This window comes from Gallinula chloropus, assembly GCF_964237585.1.
Source record: "Gallinula chloropus genome assembly, chromosome: 1".
In the NCBI taxonomy this organism is placed as follows: Eukaryota; Metazoa; Chordata; class Aves; order Gruiformes; family Rallidae; genus Gallinula; species Gallinula chloropus.
Window position 1 is genome coordinate 77,423,233 of NC_140085.1, and position 13,736 is coordinate 77,436,968.

The following is a 13,736-nucleotide window of genomic DNA, read 5'->3' on the forward strand; positions in this document are numbered from 1 at the left end:
CAGGGAAAGTATAGCAGTCATCCTCCAAGAAACCCTTACACTGTCCATTTCAATTCCAGCTTTGCTTGAAACTTCTACTAGCAAACTTCCTTTGCAGTTTTACTCCTAAATTATACCTTTAACCCCCCTCATCCCTCAATGGTAACAAAGCTAATCTCTTCACTTTCTGACTTATCTAACTCAATAGTTCTTTACCATCTATTGCTGGTATTGTATTTGCATGGGTTCATTCAGGGAGCCCTAGGCACCTCTTACAGTCTGGAATCACGTACCTATGATGCAGGGCATAGCAGTGCTGTATGGTCTGATGATACTCCATTTCTATGGACAGAAAACCTCAAAATTGGGTGTTTTTGGAAGGTCCACTTAAAATCAGGGTTTGTGATCTGGAAGTCAGTATCTAGAGGATGCAGAATTGCTTTATGAACTGGTTTAAGCACAGGACCAATATCACTAGGTCTGTTCTTAGAAGCGATGTTCAGCAGATGGGTTACTTGTTACAATCTTCTCTTGGCTGGGCAATACCCACAGAAGAAACCAGCCTATCAAGAAGACTTTAACCAGGTATCTCACCTTGTTTAAAATTTTGTGCAATTCTGCAGTTAACTAACATAAATAGATTCTTTTTAAAAAATTATTTTATTTAAAATTTTGCTTTCCAGTAATAGGAATATTTTTGGCATAGTCTGACTAAAATTTGGAACGCCACTCCTTTAGCAACCCAATTTAGAGTATCATGATGAAGTGGTTCTAACATACTTTCTAGTCAGGCTTTTTAAATGAGAGACATCATCATACAGAACCAAATAAATTCGCCCAGAGAGAGACATAAAAGGTAGAGGGGGTAATTTGTAACCTGGATGAAGATGATTCATGAGGTTTGATGCTGGCACTGCGATCCCTTCTCACTGGAGCTGGCTCCAGTGTAGGCAATCCTGTGGCTGATGTTGTTGTGGTCCAAGTTGAGGACACACGTCTCAGCAGTCCTGGAGGCAAACTTCTCCGTAAGCGCTAGAGAGAAATCAGTTGTTTAGTTAATAGAGCATTACAAAAACTTTATAAACATGTAGAATAACCCCTCACATTTGCATTTTATTAATTCTGCCTGACAACACTTAGTGAGGTACCTTAAATCTGAATTCTCCCAGGTATTATGGTGCCAACCTTCTATTCAAATCAACACAGCTGGTGCTTTAAATGCTTGGTGGGTCTGGACCATCCTCCCTATTTCAAGTTTAAAAACCAGTATATATTCACAGCTCCACAGGCAGAGATGTTCAGCATCTGGAGCTCTCACCTGGAGTCGGCCAGTGGGGTTTGTGATCTTTAAAAATTTTAGTCCTACATGATGTCACCAAAGGCACTTAAGCAAGTCATAAGGGCTACAAAGGTGACTGACGGATTGGAACATCTGTCGTAAAAGGAGAGGCTGCAAGAGCTGTGACTGCTCAACCTGAAGGAGATGGCTCAGGGGAGATCCTCTCAACGTACATAAATGCCCAAAGGGATGGTGTGAAGGATCTGGAGCCAGGCTCTTTTCAGAGGTGTCTGTGCAAGAGGCAACTGGACACAGACTGAAATCTAAGAAATTCCATTTAAATATAATAAAACATTTTTACTGTGAGGATGACTCGAGCACTGACAGAGGTTGCCCAGAAAGTCTGTGGAGTCTATATCCATGGAGATACTCAAAACCCAAGTGGACATCCTCTTGAGCAATCTGCTCTAGGTAGAGCCTAGAGAAACCTGCTCGAGGCTCAACTTGCTTGAGCTGAGGGACTGGACTAGATGATCTCCAAATGTACTCTCTGCCTCAACTGTAATTTGAACTGTCATAAATGCCCAGAATAAGAGATTCAAGGCATGAAAGGCTGTAGGAAAAATAAGGGAGGAGAGCTCCAATTTTTTTTCCTGTTATATCTACCCAATCTGAAGATCACTCACTGAAATGAAACTTTCATGCTTTGGGATATGTCATCTCCTGAAAAGCTTAGACAAAGCATCACTGTTTACAGCAGATTTTCCTTGACAACCCTGTGTTTCTTTCACCTGACTCTTCCTTTTCTCCTCCAGCAGGACTCACAGTGTTTTTTCCAAATTTTTGAAGGCAAAAATAATAAAGGATGATGATAGAGAGTCTGTGTGGATCCAGATCTGCTGTTGCAGATGCTGTAATTTTGGAAGCTGTTTCTCTTGTAGTTCTCATGAAGTGTTTACAGTTAAGAACAAAAATAAATACGTCTCTGTGATGGAGAGCCTTGACTTTGCCAGAGGTTTAAGAGATATGAGATGGAAGACACTTGTGGTTCTGAAGCTCAAACTTACAAATAAATATGTTGACATCCTATCTCCTTACCCAAAATGCTTTGTGTCACATGCTTAAGGTAAAGACCTTAAATCTCTATTTAGACATTTAAATAAAGGACTGCAAACTATTAGTTTTATGAACCATAATACATTTAGGTCAGTGAATTCTTCTGTCAAATTAGTTCTCTGTAGCATTAACTCATTTCTTCATCCTTCATTTCTCTTCTCCTCACTAGGCATTATGCAACAGCAAACTGGAATCTGTTCACTGTGTTTGCTCATGTGATGGCAGTGTTCTTCCACTAAAATTTTCCCCTCAGAGCCTAGAGTACAGCCATTCTAGACATGTACGCTAAAATAAACTGGAAAATGAGCTGAAAAACCTATGAACATCCATTTCATACATACAGCTGCTACACAGGCAAATAGGGTGATAATTATCATCACACGAAAATATATTTAAAAGGCATCACAAGTGTTGCAATTCAGATGCTGGGAACGAATGCTGGCTGTGCCATTCAAGCTGTTAAAATTGAAAAGCATTCTCCTGCGTAATGTACTTTGCCTATATTTAATTTTCCAAGGGTGACTGCAGTACAGAAGGATTTTGGTTTCATTTCAAAAGTGAAATGTAAGCCTTGCAGGACAGCTATTTAGCAACGAACCTACAATTCCCACTACTTCAAAACTGATGCACACTGTCTAGATGTTCACTTACTAAATGTGGGTGGTTAACACTGGTTATTTCCTGACAGATTCCTGAGCATTCATAAAGCCATCTGTGAAGGCAGTATTTTTTCTAAATTTTTTTTTGGTTCAGTCTTTTTTTTCTTCTTAAGACTTTCTCATGAGCTCACAATATTTGTCACACTAAGTATTGTGATGATCTTTTTGTTTCTTTGTTTGTTTGGTATACAACATTTTAACTTCATCCCTAGCACCTGGAGTTTGTCAACAGAGACCTTTTCGTTGACTTCTGTAGTCTTCACACCTCTAGCAAAGGGAAGGAAGAGGAGTCTGAAATTCATCCAGAATTTTGAATTCCAATCTTCAAAGCAGACAAAAAGGCCCCTCATATTATTACTTAATTCCTCACTACTCACTGACTAGGATAGTCACCCACATGCAGTGGCTCGCATCTTCTGAGTGGGAGGGGAATTTCCACATGAGAAGTAATACAGACTTGTGAGTCTGTATTCTGAAAGGCTTTTCCTTGCTCTGCTCCCTGTCATCTCTTATCTCAAGCTCCAACCAACACCTGTGAGGAAATATGCACAACACCTATGGGAGCTATCCTGTGTCAAACATCATCTTCTAAAGATGCCCCAACCAAAATAAACCCGGCCACGAGTTGAGGGATGCATAGGAATTGTCCTACCATGAAACCAACAGTCTGCTTACCTGTCCTTTTATAGTAGAGAATGATTAGTGTGCAATTTACTAATCTGAACTAAATAAGCAAAAGGACAAGAGGCATCTCCCACTAGTCGAGCACTGTCCCTTTAGGGAGAGACAAGTCACCAGATAACAGATGGGGTCCAGTTCCTCACCTTGGGAATAGCCAGCTTCTCTCCTTTTTCTGGACATTCCTCCGAGTCTGAACAGGTGTAGTTCTCACTGAAGGACACCAAAGGGTTCACCCTTGGCTTGTGGATGGCCTGGAAGGTTAGCTGCGTGTTCAGCAGGTTGCTCACTGTTCTCAGTGAAGTACACACGTTGGGGGGCAGTGAAGGATCTGCCAGAAGATCTGTAATGAGCCCATGTGCTTCTCCCATGACAGCGATATCCACTGTGATACTGGTACCAGAAGACTAAAGAAGACAAAACAATACACATAAGGCAACAGAAGTCAACGATGTGCTGAGCAGTATCTAAAGCTGTGGTGAACTCTCTCTGCAACTTTTGTTAAAGCAGTTACCCACAAGGGGAAAAATAATAACATGAATTAATTCTTTATATAAGGAGAATCACGCTGAATACATCCATCATCAGGCATAATGCTCACAGGCTGCAAAGACTTCGGAATTTCATAATATCTGATTTCACAGCTTTCACCATCTGCAGCTGACTTAACCCATCTGAATGAATTTTTCAGGCTCCCAACAGAGACATAGTCAATGGCCAGGGGCTATTTGCACAAATAATTTCAGAGACATAGCTTAGGATGGGAGGAACCTCTTGAGAGATGCCTTTCTACTAACTACAGAACATCTGAACATTTCTCATTTACTAACATCTAGAACAACTGATGTTCCATAGTTATGCTTAGGTGAACAAAATTAATCCCAAGCATATGATGAGATTTTTAAAATATCCTCATGCTATTAAATATAGCATTCTGGTACAGTGGTAACATTTTTCCCCAAGGAATTGTGTATTGGGCAGCTATACCAAAATATGGAGTAAAAAGTGGGTTTTCCAATCCTTATTTTATTCAGACAGAAGTGAGGAGAATGGTTATTCTACAGACTTGTATGACCAACTCAGATTGTCCTTACTTCCTTTTGTGTTTGAAATACAGATCTACTTTACACATATCATTTAGGAATCATTATTAACTAAGTGATTCATAAGTAGAAATAATTTCAAAGAGCTGCTCATACCACTGGCAAACCTTCCATACCCTACCTACATGTACAAAAATGATCTGTAAATGGTGCACTGCAAAACAACTGTGGCCCAGGCCACACAGAAGCCATCTTCACAGGTACAGTCCATCCACCATGCACAGAGGTAATGTAACACAGCTCTAGCACTGGGCTTCCAGGACATGCACAAGAGAGGTGATCCGTAAATGCATCCCTGGGTTTCTCCAAAACTTCCCAACACTCAGTAGCTCAACTACCAACAGGGCAATACACTGGCACTGAAAGAAAAAGTCAATTGCCAGAAGCTGGGAAGTTGTCAAGTCTGTGACTTGACAGTGATATGATACAACTGTGAAAGACGGAGGATCTTTGAAATCTACTAGAACAGTGAGACTGGATACATGCAGAAATAGAACAACTAGAAAGGCAGGTCACATAGGAATTTTCAATGCATCACTGACATTTCAGCCTCTCTAGCTGGTGCACTATAAATCATAAATTCTGCATGTAATTGCTAATTCAAGATACTGTGGGACGGACCATTTTCTTGCTTTTGCTGTTTTTCTGACACACATACTCCATCCTGCTGCTACTGCTTGAGAGTTCAGCAGGTGTATGTGCAGTTTGCCAGAGACACCATTCCAGGATATTTTGCACTAATTTGTTTTCATGTATTTCTTGGAAAAAAAAATCTAAGACATGCAGTTTTCCAAATGGGAAAAGAGCGAATCCATTTCTCGGAGTGGCAAGTACACAGCACGGAGAAGCGGGCAGACTACTTAGCAAAGGGAGTGCTCAGAGCCTTGGACAGGAGCGACCCATCAGTGATTGCATTTATGGACCTCACAACACATCAAAGAACAGTGTAACACAGCTTAACACTGCTCTGTTCTCACAAAAGCTTTCTGAGGAAAGCAGTGTATCCGGTAAGTACAGCTAAACCTCTCCCCATGTCCTCTCTGGCCATGTAGTGTGGACAGCAGGGCCTTGGCAAGAGCTGTTTCACTCCACTGATCCACTCCTCATGCCCTGCTTCTTGCAGAGACAGAGGTAAGCTGCAGGGCCAGAAGACAGGCTCCTCAGCTCACCATTCTCTCACGCAACCAGAAAACCAGCCGCTTCTTCCCACATTTCTTTTCTTTGTCATGATACGAAATAAAATAAGCCAGAAACTGTTTGATATACTGAAGTGCTATTTCATCCTACTGAAAAAAATTAATGGCTGAAGTTAATTTAATGGCTCTTTCATTGCTTAACCTCTCAGGACTGCACGCAGAAGATCCTGGCAGATGCTAAAGAAAATTCTTAAATTAAAAGACGAGGCTTGGGAATGGGAGGAATTAATTATCTATCTTAACCTCAGCCCTGAAAAAACAGACCAAAGGGGAGAGAGGGAGAATACATCATTCAAAGCGCGATAGAAGCCTCGTATTTTCAGCAAAACTGCATAATCTACAGTTTGAAACTCTATTAAGCCTGGAGCCTGGAGCTGTTGACTGCCAATCAGAGACAGAGATTAATACTTCAATGAAGTAAACAAGTCTGACTCAGCGGGCCATCAGCAGAGGCCCAGATTTTGTACAGCAGTACTAATATTTTGCAAAGCAGCCAGCATTGTTCTCCATGATTAGTACCAAGCAGGGAGAGGGAGACCCCTTCTCTTCTCCATGGCGAATATCTGCCACATGGCTTCTGCAATGTGGGGAGCCCTGGTCACATCCTGGTGACCTCTGCCTTGACTCTGGGACAGGGCAGATTGCTCCCAACTCAAATGCCAGGCTGTGCCAAGTTACACACGCAGCCAGTGCTAAGGCCATATGGCCCAGGATGAGGGACACCACACACTGAGCCTGCATGCTCCCTCCTGAGCAGTGCCCGCCCCTCACCGCAACGGGCAGCCTGCACTCCAGTCGAGTTAGGTACTTACACACGTAGCACCCAGCAACACTGCTGCAGCCTGCGCCCACCAGAACAAACCAGCAGACACAAAGCGATTCTCTCTTTGGAAGGATACCTTGCAGCTGGGAAAGGCTTCAGAGCTTGGCAACAGCACACACGATACCAACTCATCCTCTCTGCACAACGTGGTGGCAGGACCTTTTGCATTTCTGGCTGGCAGATGTGACCCCTCCAACTCACACTGCACATGAAACCCGCGCAGCCCATGGGGGATCCCGATCCTTGTACCCACAGGGAGTGCGCCCAGTGAGGTCAGTTGGCTCCACGCCTGCAAGGCATGGGTTTCCCTCACCAGGGCTGAAATAAGAGGTGTATCATAGAATCATAGAATGGTCTGGGTTGGAAGGGACCCCACAGGCAGGGCCTCCAACATCCAGGCTTGGATCTACACAAGGTTGCCCAGGGCCCCATCCAACCTGGCCTTGAACACCTCCAGGGACGGGGCATCCACCACCTCTCTGGGCAGCCTGTTCCAGCACCTCACCTCTGTATCCTGCTGGCACAGCCTGCCCAGGGTCAGCATAAAACATCACCAGTTACCGAGCCGTGCCAACATGACATACTGCATTGCACAGGACTTCAACGTGGAAACACTTTGTGCAGCATGGCAAAGGCATCACTGCATTACAGTGAGATGCTTAAACGGCACTTACACATCTCAATTACAGCACTGTTTGAACTACTCATCGTGCTTAGAATGAGGGAATATGTAAAAGAGAACTTCAAAGAAGCTTAGGTTCCTCTTGAAGAAGGATCTAATCCACTGATCTCAGGACATTAACACCGTATCATAAAATTGTATGATTTGTACGTTGTAATTTAGTTGTACAGAACTTGTGTACAGGAAGACAACCTTTTTGAGCAACGTGACTATTTAATTTATCCCAGAATTAATTTAGAGTACTAGCAGACCAGCCTGACAAGGTAAGACTACAGGTATTTAAATTATTATTTTCTAAAAAAGTTGCAAATTGAATGCAACTTTTAAAATACTTTTTTTTTATTCTCTACTACAAAACAGTAGACAACTGAGTATGTTTTGCAAACTGTTACTCAAAAAGTAAACTTCAGTGTGTTTCCCTAAAGGATAAGGCAACCTAATAGGCATTTCATGATGTGAAACAACATAAAGATTTCTGTGAGGAAATTGTTGAAAATTTTAGATTGTATGCACGCATATGCACACACGTACACACATGTGCACACACAGAGTCTTTTTTCAGGGTGAAAGTGCACACAAAGGGTGAAAGTGCACACAAAAAGTATGTTCAGCCTTCGTAAGTAGTTTTCTGCTAATATGCATAGCCTCTGCATGAACTGATCTGGATTCTTTCCAAACCACTTTACTCATCGAAACTCAAAGGCCGGATACTGGGGAATAGAGGCATGAATAACATGTTTGCCATCAACGCTAACAAGTAACTAAATAAAACAAAGCACAACGAAAAAATTCAAGAGCTAAGCTAAGGTGAATTGAATTTCACACTGGTCAGTACTCCTTTACAAACCTATGCAAGTAATTGTGAGTGCTGTTTCCTCACATGAATTTTGGAGGACATTGCCTTACTGTTCGCTTTGTGACTTCATTCCAACTCTGATTTAAGCGATGTCATGCGGTGACTAAAACTGAAATGCTTGAGGGTATGAGAAATGAGAAAGCAAACAGGCTTGAAACAAAAGCAAAACCAGATCAACTAAACATGCTCATCGATAACTAAGGTACAGAAGAAAATGATTTCCTTCCAAAGCTCTAAAACAGCTGGTTTTGTCTTTTCTCCCCCTGCCTTCTTTTTTAAAATTGGCATCCAAGCAGGTGTTTTAGGCTGTGGTACCACCTGGAATTCCTCACTGGGCCCAAATGAGCTTGCTGTGTGTTTTCAGCCATCTCTTTAAGTACAGAAAATATAAGAAAGGTTTTCCCCTAAAGAATTAATACGAAAAGTAAGATGGCCAGATATCATGCTAGGATGTGTTAGAGATGGGGGACAGACTCGCATAATTCACAGCACCACCTGCCCAATCACCTAAGTTCCCAGGGGTGAGGGCTTACTGGGAATTTGCAAGAAAATCTTCCTGTCCCAAGAAGCACACACACTGCTGCAACCACAGGATCAAATCACAAGTAGCACCTCCCACTGTCACACAGACAATTTTTGTCAGGGCAGGAAATGCATCTTCAAGAGATGCTCTCAAATGCAGTATGAAAAGAATATCTTGGTAATTTTTAATGATCACTTGGAATTTTTAGGTTGGAATAATTTGGGTTGGATTCTGTAATATGGCTATTAAAAAAAACCCCACAGCTTTCAAAATTTGCATAATCTTCTGTAGGTTTTTATCACAGAATCACAAGTTTGGAAAAGACCTTTATGATCATCAAGTCCAACTGTCCCCGTCCTATGCTGAACCATATCCCTAAGTACCTCATCTACCCTTTTTTTAAACACACCCAGGGAAGGTGACTCAATCCCCTCCCTGGGCAGCCTGTTCCAGGCCCTGACAACACTTTCAGTGAAGAATTTTTTCCTAACATTTAATCTGAACCTGCCCTGGCACAGCTTTGTGCCATTTCCCTTTGCCCTATCTCCTGCCACCTGGCTGAAGAGACCATCACCCACCTCTCTACAACCTCCTGTCAGGCAGTTGTAGGCAGTGATAAGGTCTCCCCTCAGCCTCCTCTTCTCCAGGCTAAACAGTTCCCGCTCCCTCAGCTGCTCCTCATACGATTTGCCCTCCAGCCCCTTCACCAGCCTGGTTGTCACTCTCTGAACTTGCTTGAGGACTTCAATGAGTAGTGAGGAGCCCAGAACTGCACACAGCACTCGAGGTGTGGCCTCACCGATGCCGAGTACAGGGGCACAATCACCTCCCTAGACCTACTGGCCATGCTATTTTTGATACAAGCATTAATTTTCTCCTATTAAATTACTTTATGCACAAAAATCTAAGAATAAGTTTTTACTCACTAGAGGAAAGAGCTGATAAAACTGTAGGGAAAAAAACAAATTGAAGAGAATAGGATTAATAAATTCCTTTATCCATAAGACCTTACAGCTAAATTTCCTGGTTCCTGGTTAAGAAACAGTTGACCCACCTGTGAAGCAGGTTTGACATCCTTATACTTAACAGATGCCTTAGTGCAAATAAGTCCCACCCCCAATTAGTGTTTTGCATATGATTCTCTTAAAACTGAATGCATCCAGCTTAACTAAAAAATACTGGCCTTTCTCCACCCTACAAGAAAGGTTGATGAACATGACAACACCAAACCAGTCAAAACCTAAGCATAATAAAAAATAGCAAAAAAAAAAACACCCAAAAAACCCCACCAAACCCGCCCAATGCAGCTATCAAACACGAAAAACAATTCATTTCACACAGCCTCATGTTAAGGGAAAAATAAAAACTTCATTTGCTGTGGCTTGTACAAGGAAAAGCACTGAAGGCAGAGATCCTGGCCTCTCACCACGTCACACTCAGGAACACTCTGTAAGAAAGAATGGGGGAGGCAAAGAGGAAAAAAGGAAAAAAAAGCAGCATCCAGCATATCTTCAATCTTCACACAATTACAAGTAACAATAAATCACAATTTGATATAGTTTCCAAGTCACATCATGAATACTCAGGCCAAGCTGTCTGGAAACAAAATTAAAAGCAAATATAATTCTCCATTATTTTAATGTCCACAGAGCGATTTGAAGGATAAACATGAATTGGCTTCTATGGAAATAATGAATCATTTTAAAGGCGCCACAGACTTAACTGCTCCACCTTCCACTGAATGACTAAGGAGAAAAGAGAAGCATGCATACAGTTCTCTCACATTTGACTTTTCTGTGTTTAAAAGCAGCAGAGCTGAAGTCTTACCCAGCCTTCTAAGTTTTACTTTATTCTTATTTTGCACTAACACAGGATTTCAGGTCTTCTCTTTTCTGGTGAGTAAACGGCATTTTTGAGGATCTTTTCCTACTTTAATGAAGTACAGCATTTCCACTGATCTCTGGAGATGGACCAGTCACAAGCTCTGTAAAACATATTCTTTGGTAGGACTGAATATAGCACCTCCCAGTCATCTCGTTGCATAGATAAAGGAAAACTTTTCCTAATCATCAATGCAATCGCTCATCACAGAATTGTAGGGGTTGGAAGGGACTTCCAGAGGTCATTGAGTCCAACCCCCCTGCCAGAGTAGGTTCCATAGGACATGACACACATAGGCATCCAGACAGGTCTTGAATATTTCCAGAGAAAGAGACTCCACAACCCTCCTGGGCAGCCTGTCCCAGGGCTCTGTCCCCCTCACTGTGAAAAAATTCCTTTACTGTGAAAAGTTCCTCATACTGGTGCAGAACTTCCTGTGCTCCAACTTGAGGCCATTGCCCCACAGAGCACTGAAAAAAAGGCTGGCTATTTCCCCCTGTGATTCTGCTGCTGGTTCTCTGAAGCACACAGAGCCACATATCCCTAAACCAGACACTGACGCACAAAAGATGACCCTCACTAAATGAAGGAAGGCTCCAGATCTCGTGAGAGCCACAACAATTACAGTTTTGACCCTGGTTATATGGCGCTTGGGATGGCACCACTGCCACAAAACAGACCCTTCTGGTGACAATTACACCCAACTCTGATCTGCAGAGCTGAAAATGTCATGATTGCCACGCGTGGTGTCTGTAGCCTGATGCCAGAGTCCAAGCAGCACAGAGCAACCAGAGGAAAGTTCTGAAAGTAGTTCTGCAAACAGAGGTTCTAACAAAATGGGGCTCACCAGAGAGTTACGTTTTTTGTCCCCTCAGCACTCACTGTATTGCAGTGACCCCTTTACTCAGGAACAGCCCCGTGGCCATGCAGTCAGCTGGACGCAGCGGTGCCTGGGGCTACGTGCATGCTGGCTTATTCGTATGGGGTTCTCTCCGTAGCACGCTCTGTGTTAAACCTCCAGTCATCTTCTACTAAGCAAGGCTACTACTTTGGACCTTCCTCTGGTGTCCCATCATAGGTTGTCATAAATTTTCTAATAAGATAATGATCTCTGATGCTTCCTCCACTCTGCTGCCTTTTCCTGAAGCTGTTGGACAGCATGGCCAAGTAGGCCTACTTTCTTCAGACAACCCGGGCGCAAATATCGTTCTTAAATGGCTCTAGCATTTAATCTATTCAGAGTAATCACAAACTTTGCAAATATTGAATTTGGAGCCTTTAAGAAAGAGGCACTGGTTTGAGAAGAAAATATTTTTCTTCTTTCTTATAAGACCTCTGGAATGTATCACCGTTTATAGCACACTTTGTCTGGGGCTGCAGTTGCCATCGCCACATCCTGCACCTCTACCTTAGGTGACACCGTTCCCAAAGCTCAGAGCTACAGCTGACTAAACTTCTTCCATTACAGGACCTTTCAGCTCATGATAGCTTTGTCGGCCAAAGAGCTCAGACTGAAACATATACTGCCAGGTATTTGTCTGGGGTGAATTATTTCAGCATTTGAGAAAAACTGTTAGACCTTTACAAGAACGCTGTTGGAGTGTTTTATCCATGCTAAAAATTCTTAGTAAACTGATACCACTGAATGTGCAGCAGGCACTGAAGGCTCAGTAAGGCCCCCGTCCTGGTATGTCCAGATTTAGTTATACAGGCCCTGGGAAAAACAAAACCAAAGGTAGCCTGGGGTAACCTCTGTGGATTGCCAGAAACTAGCTACCAAACTGCCCAAGTTTGTGGCCTGCCCTAAGCATGCTCACCTGCCTGTGCTGCCCACGGGGCACCTGTGCGCTGCACTCAACATCCCAAGGGGCAAAGGGTCAGGTTTACCCAGACCGCACCGGCAGTCTGCGGCTCAGACCTACACCTCAGCTATTCTTCTCTCTTGGTAATTGCAAGCACTGATAACAACACGATAATTGTTCCTCTCTTGAATGCCTGGGCCTGGGTGTGCAACCCCCTGAACAGGCAACAGCTCACAGAGAAATCTGTCTCGCAGCCTTAGCAAAGATGTCTACATTTAAAAAAAAAAAAACAAACCCAACAACCCACAATTATGTAGGAGAGTGTTTTACATATCATACTTAACAGACAAACCAACATGCCCTGAGGAAAACATGGCTTCGAGGTTTTCACAGATAAGCACAAAGAATTTAAAAAAAGAAGGGGAGAAAAAAAAAAAAAAGAGAGAAATAGAGAATAGATTTCAGTCTTAAGCAGTTCTGATGCCATCTGTAATGTTTGAGAGTAAATATCAGTTCTTGCTTTCAGGTCACTTGGCAAGCATTCCCAGATTTGTAACAGGCACCAGCTCTTTGTGGTTGTTTGCAACCAAGCAACAAAACCCAAAAAGGTTGATGCAGACATCATCTCAAGGAGGGGGATGATTAGATTTGCTAAGATTCAAGACCTATAGACTAGGAAAGTCTGCACCTGTGTGGATGCAAACACTGGCTATAACCCAATGCAACAAAATTCACCGCCATTTGTATCAAGAGTCCCAAATTAACAAACTCCACCAGTTCCAAGATACACAGTACACATTCTCACAGATTTCCTGCCACAGTAGAGTACAAGTGTCTCATCTGATGCTGGAAAACCTCAGAAAGCACAGGGGAAAGGGACAGAAGGTTGTTGCCCAGAACACGTGCCATGGGAAGCACCATCACTCTGCGGCATGTAAGAAGGAAAAGGGGCAAGCTGGAACCAGTCATACACATGCTCTGCCTTGGGCTCACAGGGAAATCTTAGCTCAAATGAAGATACTCTTGAGAGTTTTGGTGACCTACTGTATAAGGCAACCTGTGAGAAGGATCCAGGGACAGCAGCTCCTGGAAGGAGGCAAGAGCACAGGGTGAACTTTCTGGGTAAGAGCTGCTGGTCACAGCTTGGAAACCTTGTGGA

At 42.9% G+C, this 13,736-nt stretch overlaps 1 protein-coding gene across 1 annotated transcript in view; it reads right to left on the bottom strand.

Annotated features, from left to right (window-relative positions):
• The window catches only part of PDE3A (phosphodiesterase 3A), a gene marked incomplete at its 5' end in the record, with an annotated part of 256,323 nt that overhangs the window by 37,501 nt on the left and 205,086 nt on the right, over positions 1-13,736 (bottom strand). The window contains 2 exons of the mRNA XM_084277536.1: positions 857-1,011; positions 3,858-4,118. Coding sequence (XP_084133662.1) covers positions 857-1,011; positions 3,858-4,118 — 416 coding nt within the window. The remainder of the gene's footprint in view (positions 1-856; positions 1,012-3,857; positions 4,119-13,736) is intronic.